General features: G+C 41.6%; 1 protein-coding gene across 1 annotated transcript in view; it reads left to right on the forward strand.

Moving 5' to 3' along the window:
* Positions 1-256: 256 nt before the first annotated feature.
* The window catches only part of CRACR2A (calcium release activated channel regulator 2A), a 76,000-nt gene continuing 62,075 nt past the window's right edge, over positions 257-14,181 (forward strand). The window contains exon 1 of the mRNA XM_063080123.1: positions 257-472. Within this exon, the coding sequence (XP_062936193.1) occupies positions 257-472 (216 nt within the window). The remainder of the gene's footprint in view (positions 473-14,181) is intronic.

Below are 14,181 nucleotides of genomic sequence, written 5' to 3' on the forward strand. Positions count from 1 at the left end.
TTTCCTCTCTCTTCTCTTCTCCCTCTGATGGCCTGGCTGATCATTAGCAGCGATCGTGGCACATCTCCCCTCATCCTGGGTTCCTGCTAATTAAGAGATGGTTGCTAAGAGATGTGGGAACACACTGGCGAGCTCTGCCTTCGCTCTCATCCCCTCTCATCCCTTGCAGCCTCACTCCAGCCTCTTCACACCCACTTCTCTCTCCCACCCTCCGTGTTCAGGTTCTGAAAAGACTTGAAGAAATTGGCGAATCTGGATGGCTACCCATGACGGGAGGGTGAGCTCCGGATCCCAGAGACCCTGCCAGGGGCCAAAGGGGAGCAGGGCCTGCCTAGGTTCCCTGGACAGCCTGGAGTGGAAGGAGATCCAGGAGCAGACACCAGGCCACCTGGCTATGTTGAGGAAGGCACAGGAGTTCTTCCAGACCTGCGACGCCGAGGGCAAGGGCTTCATTGCCAGGAGGGATCTGCAGGTAAGAGGGGCCCCTGGGCCTGCCCGCCTGGAATGCCAAATGGCACCGTCTCCTTGTCAGAGCCCCATTGGGGGTGACATCCTTAACCGAAAAGGTGCTATCAGTTCTGCCCTGGAAGGAAGTATCAGCCCAAACTCTGTTGGGAGCCAGATCTCCTGGGTTCATTCTATTTCTGGCCTTTACTTGCTGTCAGACTTGGGGGTTGTTCCCTTCTCTGATTCAGTAACTTCTCAGGATTGTGGGAATTGGTGAAAGTGACATAAGGGACTTAAGTAAGACACAAGAAGAACCTTCCAAAACTAAAGGTATAAAAGCACCAGCTTGCTGCTTCACAGTGCTGCTCTGAGTGACGGAGAAGTCACTGCTGCTGTGTGTGCCTTAGGAATAGATACAGTGTCAGGTGCAAGAGCCTGGGAGGAAGGCATTTCTGGAGGTCACCTTATCTGTTCTCACCCTCCAACCCAACCACACTTGACCCCCTGGAAGCATGTCATGAGAGAGATGGTGTGCAGAGCCTCAGCGCACACCGTGCCTGGTGCAGAGCTCAGCAAACTTCCCATGAAGGGCCAGAGAATAAATCTCTTTGGTTCTGTGGGTCATACAGTCTCTACCACAACTACTCAACTCTGCTGTTGTAGCACGAAAGCAGCCATAGGCCATATGCAAACAAATGAGCATGTTGTATTCCAATAAAACTTTATTTATGAACACTGAAATTTGAATTTTATGTAATTTTCACATGTCACCAAATATTATTCTTCTTTTGATATTTTTTTCAAACATTTAAAAATGTAAAAACCTTTCTTAGCTCACTGGCCACACAAAAATAGGTGATGGCTAGGTTTAGCCCAGGGACATAGTTTGCCCTCTTCTGCTCCAGTGCCTTTTCACCTTCAGTGTCAAAAACTTCTTCTTAGGGTCTTACTTAAGTCTCTCATGCTGCAGTCATGATTTCTCCCAAATGTGAGCAGACAAAACTCAGGCTCCCATAGAGCGTATGAAAGCAGCTCTTTTCCCGCAACTCTTCTGTTGCCCACTCTGTCTAGAGCATTTTTTGGAGGGACGTGTACCTGTGCCATTAGAAGGAAGACCCACGATGGTCAGGTTTTCTTTCTTTAAGTCTCATTTTTCAGCATACACGCAAATGGGGCGATGAAATGTAGACCCTTACTGGTAGCAGTTCCACCTCTGCTGCATGTGTCAGCTGCCAGGCGTGCAGGCTGAGAAACGGGTCTGTGGCCCGGGTGAAACATGGCGGTTCTTTCTCTCCCTGGCCCCACAGGATGATGTTTTTATGCTTCTAGAACATTCCATCATCCAGTCTTTGCATGCATTGAGTAAAACAACCTAGGGGACAGCGCCAGCTCAGCCCACCCTTGCTTTCAGTAATTGGCTTTCCAAAAATCTTCTGTCACTCAAACTCATCCCAAAGTCCTGCTCCATGTGGAAGGCCAGATTCAGCACATTTTGAGAAAACCTTCACAAACCCCTGTCTGTGAACTTCATCATAGTCATTCACACGTGTGTGGTAGTGGTGGTTATTGATGGTGGCTTTAATAGACACTTAACTTTTGATTATCCCCTCTAGAAAGAAAGAAAAGGAAATTTACACCCTTTGAGAGTCAACTCCAGGCCATAAGCACTGTGCAACTCAGCACCCTCACTGTAAATATCCCAATTAACCCTCATTGAACCCTACTCTTTAATGAAGGGAGGAAGAGGCTGGTGAGTTTAAACTGTAATGTATATGTTTTTGGAGATTAATTTGTATTTGGCTTGGAAGGTAGTCAGAAACATCCAGTCCCAGAGATATGACTCAGCTACGGCCCTGCTCAGGCTTCCTGCTCAGTCCTCACCCTGACCCAGGCAGGGGAAGTGGGGGTGAATGTGCCACCAGCAGGTACATGTGCATCGTGGCCTTGGTTGCTACTGTCTGCTTCATTTTCCAAAAGTTTTCTGTGCTGGTGGACAATGAAGCATTTGAAATTTTTAGTCCTTCGGGCTAGGAAGGTGCTGTCCAGTGAGGGAACAAAACATGTCATTTAAGTGCCACCCGTGGCTGCTATCGCTGATGGGTCTGGAGGAAGGCTGGGAAGAGGTGCGTGCAGAAGAGTAGCCCTGCCACAGCCAAGCCCGGCTCTCTGTGGAGCCCACGTGGGCCCAGGTTCTCCCGGGGAAGACCCCACAGACATCCGCTCAATGGGTTTGTCATTCCCACATGTAGCTGCTTGTGGCATGGCCACCCCTGTGGCTGGTGTCCAGCTCCTTGGACCAGGCCACTGCCACCTTTTCAACTTCGGCTCCCAGCACAGCCTCGTGAGAACTGGAAGGGGAAGAGCTTGCATTCTTCATGTACACACACATTCAGCAACCAGGAAAGGCCCATTACAGAAGAGGATGGTCCTCAAGGAAGGACAGGCTGTGGGGCCAAGTGGGAGGGAAAACCCAGGGTCCAGAGGAGCTGGGCGGCGAAGCAGAGCTGGAAGAAAAGTCCCAGGGAGATCACAGTTGTTTTCAAAGAGGAATAAGAGAGAGAAGCCCCTCTCCCCATGTGCTTTCTCTTCTTCCCCCTATTAGAAATAGTTTGTTTGCAGACACTGAGATTGACCATGCAATCATCTGAGAGGTGGTGGAGACTGCCGTGGTGGTCTGAGCCCACCAATAAGTAGCCAGCCCAAGCAGGGACCACAGAAAGAAAGGAGCAGAGTCCTGGTGCTTTTTAAAACTGGGGTCCCGGAGAACGGGGAAGGTGACAAACCAGAGGCAGAGAGTGAGCACCCGACCTGGCACAGCCCTGTGAGTGACCACTGGCTCAGCCCTGTTCGGGGGGCTGACGCCCACCTGGCTCCCACCTGCATCACCAGTTCACTCACCGCCCCGGGGCTGCCTCCATTTTCCCAGGTGCTGGCAGCTCCGCCCGGCTCAGCCGTCACTGAGCCTTCCCATTTGCTTGGCCCAGCGCGGGGCTTTCTGGAGCCTGCAGGCCGGCCTCCCCTCCCACTCCCTCCGCGGTTCTCTGGCGGGGCTGGTGGCGTGGGGCGTCCCTGGCCAGTGTCGGGAGGGCAAGGAAGTACGGGTGGGCCGACTGTCACTCCACCACACCCTGGACTCCAGCCCCGGTAAACTTCCTGTTACTGGGAGGCAGATACCATCTCTGCGGCCACCAGTTCGGAAAAAAGCCTAACCAATTTCTGATTGGGAATAGTGTGGTAGGAGAGTTTCCAGGTCCACTTGAACCTGCCAGAGAGCTGGCTGCAGGTGGGTGCTAGATTCGGTCTATGCCGGGAGGATACAAAGGTGAACAAGTCCCAAGAAAGATCTACACAGTGCTACAAAGGCACCCAGAGAGACCGGTTGTCTGTGCCTAGCAGAAACCTGGCAGACTTCCTGGGCGAGGCGGTGCCGAGCAGGGTCTTGAAGGCCCAGCTGATAGAAGAGGGGCACAGAAGACACGCCCCAGCCCAGCACAGTGCGCACAGAGTGGGGAGACGTGGGGCCAGGGAGGCGGAGATTCGACAGAAACCACACACCCTGTGGGGTCGCCACTACACGATCCAACAGCCTGGGCCAGAGCACACGGAACAGGGAGAAGTCCTGCACAGGAAGTGAAAGCTCAACAGAGATCACACACCCTGTGGTACGTGATCCACCAGCCCAGCAGAGTCCAAGCTGACCAGAAAGGTGGCTCCCCGGAGAGGCCCAAGACCCAAGGCAACCACACACACAAGGCACTAGAGGCCAACTGAGCAGTCACGGAGGGAGCCATAGAAATTGGCAATCACAGCAACATCCTAGTTAGTCATTAGTCGCAAACCGGTGGACTGTGAAAACCCCTGCCACAATGAATAAACACCAAAAAAAAAGATACCAGAAATACAAAAAATCAAGAAAGTACACCACCAAAAGTTAATAAATCTCAAACTCTAGATCCTATAGAACAAGAAGCCCTTGAAATGACTGACAAGGAATTTTGAGTGATAATTCTAAGGAAACAGAATGAGATACAAGAAAACTCAGCTAGACATCATGATGAAATGAGGAAAAGTATACAGGATCTGAAAGAGGAAATGTATAAGGAAATCAATGTCCTGAAAAAAGTGTAGCAGAACTTGCTGAACTGAAGAAATTATTCAGCAAAATAAAAAACACAACGGAGAGTTTAACCAGCAGGCTTGTCGAAGTTGAAGAGAGAACCTCTGAACTTGAAGATGGGCTGTTTGAAACAACACAAGCAGACAAAAAGAAAGAAAAAAGAATCAAGGACATGGAAGAAAATCTGAGAGAGATATCAGACAACCTTAAGCGCTCAAATATCCAAGTCATGGGTATTCCAGAAGGGGAGGAAAATGGAGATTCCATTGAAAACATATTCAACAAAATAGTGGCAGAAAACTTCCCAGGTATAGGAAAAATCACAGATCTTCAGATCCAGGAAGCTCAACGATCTCCAAACGTATTCAACCCAAAAAGGCCTTCTCTAAGACATGTCATAGTCAAATTGGCAAAACTCAGAGACAAAGACAGAATCATATAAGCTGCAAGAGAGAAGCATCAAATCACCTATAAGGGAGCCCCAATCAGGCTAACATCACAAACCCTAAAAGCTAGAAAGGAATGGGATGATATTTTCAAAATACTAAAAGACAAAGATTGCCAGCCAAGAATACTCTACCCTGCAAGGCTATCCTTCCGAAATGAAGGGCAAATAGTATATTTCTCAGACAAACAAAAACTGCGGGAGTTCACCACCACACGACCACCCTTACAAGAAATTCTCAAGGGAGTACTGGGTTTGGTTCCTGAAAAATAACTACCACTGCCATAAAAACCCAAGAAAAATCAAAACCAACTAGTATAATAAAAATGGCATTCATGAAGAGAAAACAAACAAAAACACTATCTACAACCTAAGGAACCAACAAACACAGAAACCAAACAGTAAATCAGAAAGCAAGGAACAAAAGACACCTAAGACAACCAAACAACCAATAAAATGCTAGGAATAAATCAACACCTTTCAATAACAACTCTTAATGTAAAAGGCTTAAATTCCCCAATCAAAAGACACAGACTGGCTGACTGGATCAAAAAGGAGGACCCAACTATATGCTGCCTACATGAGACCCACCTCACCCATAAAGATTCACACAGACTAAGAGTGAAAGGATGGAAAAAGATTTACCATGCAAACAGAAAAGAAAAACGAGCTGGAGTAGCTATTCTTATATCTGACAAAGTAGACTTTAAAAACCATAAAAAGAGACAATGAGGGACACTACTTAATGATAAAAGGACTGATCCATCAAGAAGACATAACAATCATAAATATGTACGCACCCAATGTTGGAGCAGCCAGATTTATAAAACAAACTCTATTAGACCTAAAGAAGGAAATAGACACTAATACCATAATAGCAGGGGACCTGAACACCCCACTGTCAATATTAGACAGATCATCTAGGCAAAGAATCAGTAGAGAAACACAAGATCTAAACAAGAGTCTAGACCAATGGGAATTGGCAGATATCTACAGAACATTCCACCCAACAACCTCAGAATATTCATTCTTCTCATCAGCACATGGATCATTCTCCAGGATAGATCACATATTAGGTCACAAATCAAGTCTCAATAAATTCAAAAAAATTGGAATTATCCCATGTATCTTCTCAGACCACAATGGATTAAAACTAGAAATTAATAACAAACGAAACTCTGGAAACTATACAAACACATGGAAATTAAACAGCATTCTACTTAATGACATATGGGTCCAGGAAGAAATCAAGCAGGAAATCAAAAAATTTATTGAAACTACTGAAAACAATGATACATCATACCAAAACCTGTGGGATACTGCAAAAGCAGTATTGAGGGGAAAATTTATTGCATTAAACTCTCACTTCAGGAGAATGGAAAGATGGCAAGTGAACAACCTAACACTTCACCTTAAAGAACTAGAAAAACAAGAACAATCCAAACCTAAAGTTAGCAGACGGAAAGAAATCATTAAGATCAGAGCAGAACTGAATGAAATTGAAAACCAAAAAACAATTCAAAAGATCAACGAATCAAAAAGTTGGTTTTTTGAAAAGATAAATAAAATTGACAAACCATTAGCATGGCTAATAAAAAAAAGAAGAGAGAAGACTCAAATAACAAAAATTAGAAATGAAAAAGGCGATAGATATTACAACTGATTCATCTGAAATACAAGGAATCATTCGAGACTTCTATAAACAACTATACGCCAACAAATTTGAAAATCTGGAGGAAATGGATAAATTTCTTGACACACACAAGCTCCCAAAACTGAACCATGAAGACGTAGAAAATTTGAACAGACCAATAACAATAAAGGAGATTGAAGCTGTTATCAGAAGGCTCCCAACAAAGAAAAGCCCAGGACCAGATGGATTCACAGCAGAATTTTACCAAACATTCAAACAGGAATTGACACCGATTCTTTACAAACTATTCCAAAAGATTGAAACGGACGCAAATCTCCCAAACTCATTCTATGAAGCAAACATCATCCTGATACCAAAACCAGGTAAAGATATAACCAAAAAAGAAAACTACAGGCCGATATCCTTGATGAATATAGATGCAAAAATTCTCACTAAAATACTAGCAAACAGAATACAGCAACACATACGAAAAATTATTCATCACGATCAAGTGGGATTCATCCCAGGGATGCAAGGTTGGTTCAACATACGCAAATCAATAAATGTGATACACCATATTAATAAACTCAAACACAAGGACCATATGATCATCTCTATAGATGCTGAAAAAGCATTTGATAAAGTTCAGCACTCATTCATGACAAAGACCCTCTATAAGTTAGGTATAGAGGGAAAGTATCTCAACATAATTAAAGCCATATATGCCAAACCCACTGCCAATATCATCCTGAATGGGGAAAAGCTGAAAGCTTTTCCTTTAAGAACAGGAACTAGACAAGGATGCCCACTCTCACCACTCCTATTCAACATAGTGTTGGAAGTACTAGCCAGAGCAATCAGAGAAGAGAAGGAAATAAAGGGCATCCAGATTGGAAAAGATGAAGTCAAACTGTCCCTGTTTGCAGATGACATGATCCTATATATCGAACAGCCTAAAACCTCTACAAAAACACTCTTGGAATTGATAAATGATCTCAGCACAGTAGCAGGATACAAAATCAACACACAAAAATCAGTAGCATTTCTTTTCTCCAATAGTGAACATGCAGAAAGAGAAATCAAGAAAGCCTGCCCATTTACAATAGCCACCAAAAAAATAAAATACTTAGGAATTGAGTTAACCAAGGAGGTGAAAAATCTCTATAATGAGAACTACAAACCACTGCTGAGAGAAATTAGAGAGGATACAAGAAGATGGAAAGATATCCCATGCTCTTGGATTGGAAGAATCAACATAGTGAAAATGTCCATACTACTCAAAGTGATATACAAATTCAATGCAATCCCCATCAAAATTCCAAAGACATTTTTCTCAGAAATGGAAAAACTATCCAGACATTTATATGGAACAATAAAAGACCACACATAGCCAAAGCAATGCTGAGCAAAAATAATAAAGCTGGAGGCATAACACTACCTGACTTTAAGCTATACTACAAAGCTATAATAACCAAAACATTATGGTACTGGCATAAAAACAGACACACTGACCAATGGAATAGAATAGAGAATCCAGAAATCATCCCACACACTTACTGCCATCTAATCTTTGACAAAGGCACCAAGCCTATTCACTGGGGAAGGGACTGCCTCTTCAGCAAATGGTGCTGGGATAACTGGATATCCATATGCAGGAGAATGAAACTAGATCCATACCTCTCACCATATACTAAAATCAACTCAAAATGGATTAAGGATTTAAATATACACCCTGAAACAATAAAACTTCTTAAAGAAAACATAGGAGAAACACTTCAGGAAATAGGACTGGGCACAAACTTCATGAATACGACCCCAAAAGCACGGGCAACCAAAGGAAAAATAAACAAATGGGATTATATCAAACTAAAAAGCTTCTGCACAGCAAAAGAAACCATTAACAGAGTTAAAAGACAACCAACAGAGTGGGAGAAAATATTTGCAAAATATACATCTGACAAAGGATTAATATCCAGAATATATAAGGAACTCAAACAACTTTACAAGAAGAAAACAAGCAACCCAATTAAAAAATGGGCAAAAGAGCTAAGTAGGCATTTCTCTAAGGAAGATATACAAATAGCCAACAGACATATGAAAAAATGCTCAATATCACTCAGCATCCGGGAAATGCAAATCAAAACCACATTGAGATACCATCTAACCCCAGTTAGGATGGCTAAAATCCAAAAGACTCTGAACGATAAATGCTGGCGAGGTTGCGGAGAAAAAGGAACTCTCATACATTGTTGGTGGGACTGCAAAATGGTGCAGCCTCTATGGAAAATGGTATGGAGGTTCCTCAAACAATTGCAGATAGATCTACCATACGACCCAGCTCTCCCACTGTTGGGAATATACCCAGAGGAATGGAAATCATCAAGTCGAAGGTATACCTGTTCCCCAATGTTCATCACAGCACTCTTTACAATAGCCCAGAGTTGGAACCAGCCCAAATGTCCATCATCAGATGAGTGGATACGGAAAATGTGGTACATCTACACAATGGAATACTACTCAGCTATAAAAACGAATGAAATACTGCCATTTGCAACAACATGGATGGACCTTGAGAGAATTATATTAAGTGAAACAAGTCAGGCACAGAAAGAGAAATACCACATGTTCTCTCTTATTGGAGGGAGCTAAAAATTAATATATAAATTCACACACACACACACACACACACACACACAAAACGGAGGGGGGGAAGAAGATATAACAACCACAATTACTTGAAGTTGATACGACAAGCAAACAGAAAGGACATTGTTGCGGGGGAGGTGGGGAGTGGGGGAGGGAGAAGGGAGGGAGGTTTTAGTGATGGGGAGCAATAATCAGCCACAATGTATATCGACAAAATAAAATTTTTTAAAAAAATTAAAATAAATAAATAAATAAAATAAAATAAAAAATAAAAAAATAAAATAAAATAAAACTGGGGTCCCTGGAGAAACCCTGGAGGAGACTGAGGTAGGCTTTCCTGAGTGTAAAATTCAAGCTGCGATCTGCCCGGGGCTCCACGTGCACATGTTTTACTTCATGGACAGTGGCCCCTGGACATTGCCCTGTGTGTGCAGAGTTTAGGCAGTGGTTTAGAGTCCTCACCTGCACCAATGGCCCCTCAGATCCCACACTGTTGTCCACAAAACACCTCTCTGGGTTTTGAGGGGACCACTCCAGGCAGAGCTGGGGTCGATGTTGCTGTGCAGGGTTGGGTCTGGTGCAATACCCTAGAGAGGCAGAGTCATAGGCTGAGGGCCCCAAGTGAAAGTCAGCCTTTCCTCAGACAGAAAGAAGGCAGGAGGGGGCATGAGAGAGGGAGATGAGGGTAGGATGGGCAGGAGATCGCTCTGAAAAAACTGAGAGCCACAAAATCCTTGTTTCCCTGGTTTTTTGGGGTTTTTTAAAATTGGAACAGAGTTGATTGTACATGTCTGTGGGGTACAGTGTTGAATATCAATACCTGTATGCAATATGTGGTGTTCAAATCAGGATAATTAGTATGTTCCACATTGCACAATGTAATCAATTTTTGCGGCCCTTTACCCCATTCCTCCGTTGCTCCCTTCCCCCGCCACTACCTCTGGTTCTGTTCTCTTCTTTTGAAAGTTCAACATATTATTGTGATTGTTGTATCTTTCTTTTTTTACTTTTTTTTTTTTTAGCTCCCACTTATGAGTGAGGACATGTGGTCATTTCTCTTTCTGTGCCTGGCTTATTTCACTTAACATAATTTTTCTAAGTTCATCCATATTGCTGTGAATGGCAGTGTTTCGTTCTTTTTTATGGCAGAGAAGTATTCTATTGTGTAAATATACCATATTTCCTTACCCAGTTGTCTGTTGATGGACATTTGGGTTGGTTCCAACTCTTTGCTACTGTAAATAGAGCTGCAATAAGCATGGGAGTGCAGGTATCCCTTCAACATGATGATTTCCATTCCTTTGGGCCTACACCCAGCGGTGGGATTGCTGGATCGTATGGCAGTGCTGTCTGTAGTTGTTTGAGGAACCTCCATACCACTTTCTGTAGTGGCTGCACCAATTTACAGTCCCACTAGCAGTGTAGCAAGGTTCCTCTTTCTCTGCATCCTCACCAGCGTTTGCTAATTCTCAGTCTTTTTGATGATAGCCAGTCTAACTGGGGCGAGATGATAATTCAGTGTGGTTTTGATTTCCATTTCCCTGATGCTGAGTGATGTTGAGCATTTTTTCATATGTCTATTGGCCATTTGTATATCTTCCTTTGAGAAATGCCTGTTCAGCTCCTTTGCCCATTTTTTAATTGGGTTATGTGGTTTTTTTGCTGTTAAGTTGTTTGAATTCCTTGTATATTCTGGATATTAACCCTTTGTCAGATGCATAGTTTGCAAATATTTTCTCCCACTCTGTAGGTTGTCTTTTTGCTCTGTTAATTGTTTCTTTTGCTGTACAGAAGGTTTATAGTTTGATATAATCCAATCTGTTTATTTTTTCTTTTGTTGCCTGTGCTTTTGGGGTCATATTCATAAAGTCTTTGCCCAGTACTACTTCCTAAAGTGTTTCCCCTGTTTTCTTTTAGGAGTTTTATAGTTTCAGGATGTATATTTAAGTCTTTAATCCATTTTGAGTTGATTTTGGTATACGGTGAGAGGTGCAGATCTAGTCTCATTGTTCTACCTATGGATGTCCAGTTTTCCCAGCACCATTTATAGAAGAGGCAGTCTTTTCTCCACCATATGTTCTTGGTGCCTTGGCAAAGATCAGCTGGCTGTAAGTATGTGGGTTGATTTCTGGGTTCTCTGTTCTGTTCCATTGGTCTGTGTGTGTTTTTATGCTAGTACCATGCTGTTTTGGTTACTATAGCTGTGCAGTACAATTTGAAATCAGGTAATGTTATGCCTCTGGTTTTGTTTTGGTTTTTTTTTTTGCTCAGGATTGCTTTGGCTCTTCAGGGTCTTTTGTTGTTCCATATGATCACTAGGATTGTTTTTCCTATTTCTGTGAAGAATGTCATTGGTATTTTGATGGGGATTGCATTGAATCTGTAGATTGATATGGGTAGTAAGGACATTTTCACAATGTTAATTCTTCTAATTAAGAACATGGAGTATATTTCCACCTCTTTATGTCCTCCTTAGTTTCTTTCAGCAGTGATTTGCAGTTCTCATTCTAGAAATCTTTCACCTCCTTGGTTAACTCTATTCCTAGGTTCTTTTTGGCTTTGTTTTTGCTTTTTTTTTTTGGTGACTATCATAAATGGGCTTGCTTTCTTGATTTCTTTTTCTGCTAGTCCATTGTTGGAGTATAAAAACTTTACTGATTTTTGCGTGTTCATTTTGTATCTTGTGACTTTACTGAAATCACTTATCAACTCTAAGAGTTTTTTTGCAGAGTTTTCAGGTTTTTCTATATATAGGATCATGCTGTCTGCCAACAGGGACAATTTGACTTTGTCTTTTCCAGCCTGGATGCCCTGTATTTCTTTCTCTGCCTGATTGTTCTGGATAGTATTTCCAATACTATGTTAAACAGGAGTAGTTAGAGTGGGCATCCTTGTCTTGTTCCCATTCTTAAGGGAAAGACTTTCAGCTTTTCCCCATTCAGGATGACGTTGGAAGTGAGTTTGTCATATATGGCTTTTATTGTGTTGAGATACTTTCCTCTACACCTAATTTACTGAGAGTCTCTATCATGAAAGGATGTTGAATTTTGTCAAATGCTTTTTCTACATCTGTTGATATAATCATATGGTTTTTGCTTTGATTTTGTTGATGTGGTGTATCACATTTATTGACTTGCATATGTTGAACCATCCTTACATTCTTGGGATGAGTCCCGCTTGATCATGGTGTATGTATTTTTTTTTAATGTATTCTAGTATTCTACTTGCTAATATTTTATTGAAGACTTTTGCATCTATGTTCATCAAAGGTATTGGGCTATAGTTTTCCCTTTTTGTTGTATCTTTGTCTGGTTTTGGTATCAGGGTGATGTAGGCCTCATAGAATGAGTTTGGGAGAATGACCTCTGTTTCAATTTTTTGAAATAGTTTGAAGAGAATTGGTATTAATTTCTCTTTAAAGGTTTGGTAGAATTCAGCAGTAAAGCCATCTGGTCCTGGGCTTTTCATTTTTGGGAGACTGCTGATTACTGCTTCAATTTTGTTGCCTGTTGTTGGTCTGTTCAAGTTTTCTATGTCTTCTAGGTTCAGTTTTGGTAGTTTGTATGTATCCAGACATTTGTCCATTTCCTCCAGTGTTTTCAAGTTTTTTGGCATGTAGTTGTTTATAATAATCTCTAATAATTCTTTGTATTTATGTGGCATTGGTTGTAATGTCTCCTTTTTCATTTCTAATTTTTGTTATTTGAGTCTTCCTCTTTTTTTAGTTGGCCTAGCTAATGGTTTGTCTATTTTGTTTACCTTCTTGAAAAACCAGCTTTCATTTCATTAATCTTTTGTATCATTTTGGAGGTTTCTATTTCATTTAGTTCTCCAATCTTAATTATTTCTTTCTGTCTACTAATTTGGGGATTGGATGGTTCTTGTGTTTCTAGTTCTTTGAGGTGTAGCATTAGGTTGTTTATTTGAAATGTTTCTATTCTTTTGATGTAAGTGTTTGTTGCAGTAAACTTCCCTCTTAGTACTGCTTTTGCAGCATCCCACAGGTTTTTGTATGATGTGTCTTTATTTTCATTAGTTTCAATTTTTTTTTTATTTCTTGTTTAATTTCTTCTTGGACCCATATGTCATTCAGGAGTACATTGTTTAATTTTCATATACTTGCATAGTTTCCAGAGTTTCACTTGTTATTGATTTCTAGTTTTAAACCATTGTGGTCTGAAAAAAATGCTTGAAATAATTTCAGTTTTTAAAAATTTGTTGAGACTTGATTTGTGACCTAACATGTGTTCTACCCTGCAGAATGTTTCATGTGCTGATGAGAAGAATGTATATTCTGTGGTCATTAGATGAAATGTTCTGCAGACATCTACCAAGTCCAGTTGGCCTAAAGTGTGCTTTAAATCCTGTGTTTCTCTGTTGATTTATTGCCTACATGATCTTACCAATGTTGAAAGAGAGATGTTCATGTCCCCAGCTATTATCATATTTGGGTATATCTCTTTCTTTAGATCTAATAATGTTTGCCTTATATATCTGGGTGCTCTAATGCTGGGTGCATATATATTTATGATTGTTATGTCTTCTTACTGGATAGATCCCTTTTTCATTATATAGTGGCCTTCTTTGATTCTTTTTACGGTTTTTGGTTTAAAGTCTATTTTATCCAATATAAGAATAGCTACTCCTACTCATTTTTGTTTCTGTTTGCATAGTATATCTTTTTCTTTCCTTTCACTCTTTGTATGTGTTTTTACAGGTGAGGTGAGTCTCTTGAAAACAGCATATAGTTGGGTCTAGCCTTTTAATCCAATCAGGCAGTCTGTGTCTTTTGAGTGGGGAATTTAATCCATTTACATTTAAAGTTATTACTGAAAGATATTGACTTACTGCTGGCATTTCATTGACTTTTGTTTGGATGTTTTAAGTATTTTT

Source organism: Cynocephalus volans, chromosome 1, assembly GCF_027409185.1.
Source record: "Cynocephalus volans isolate mCynVol1 chromosome 1, mCynVol1.pri, whole genome shotgun sequence".
Taxonomy (NCBI): domain Eukaryota; kingdom Metazoa; phylum Chordata; class Mammalia; order Dermoptera; family Cynocephalidae; genus Cynocephalus; species Cynocephalus volans.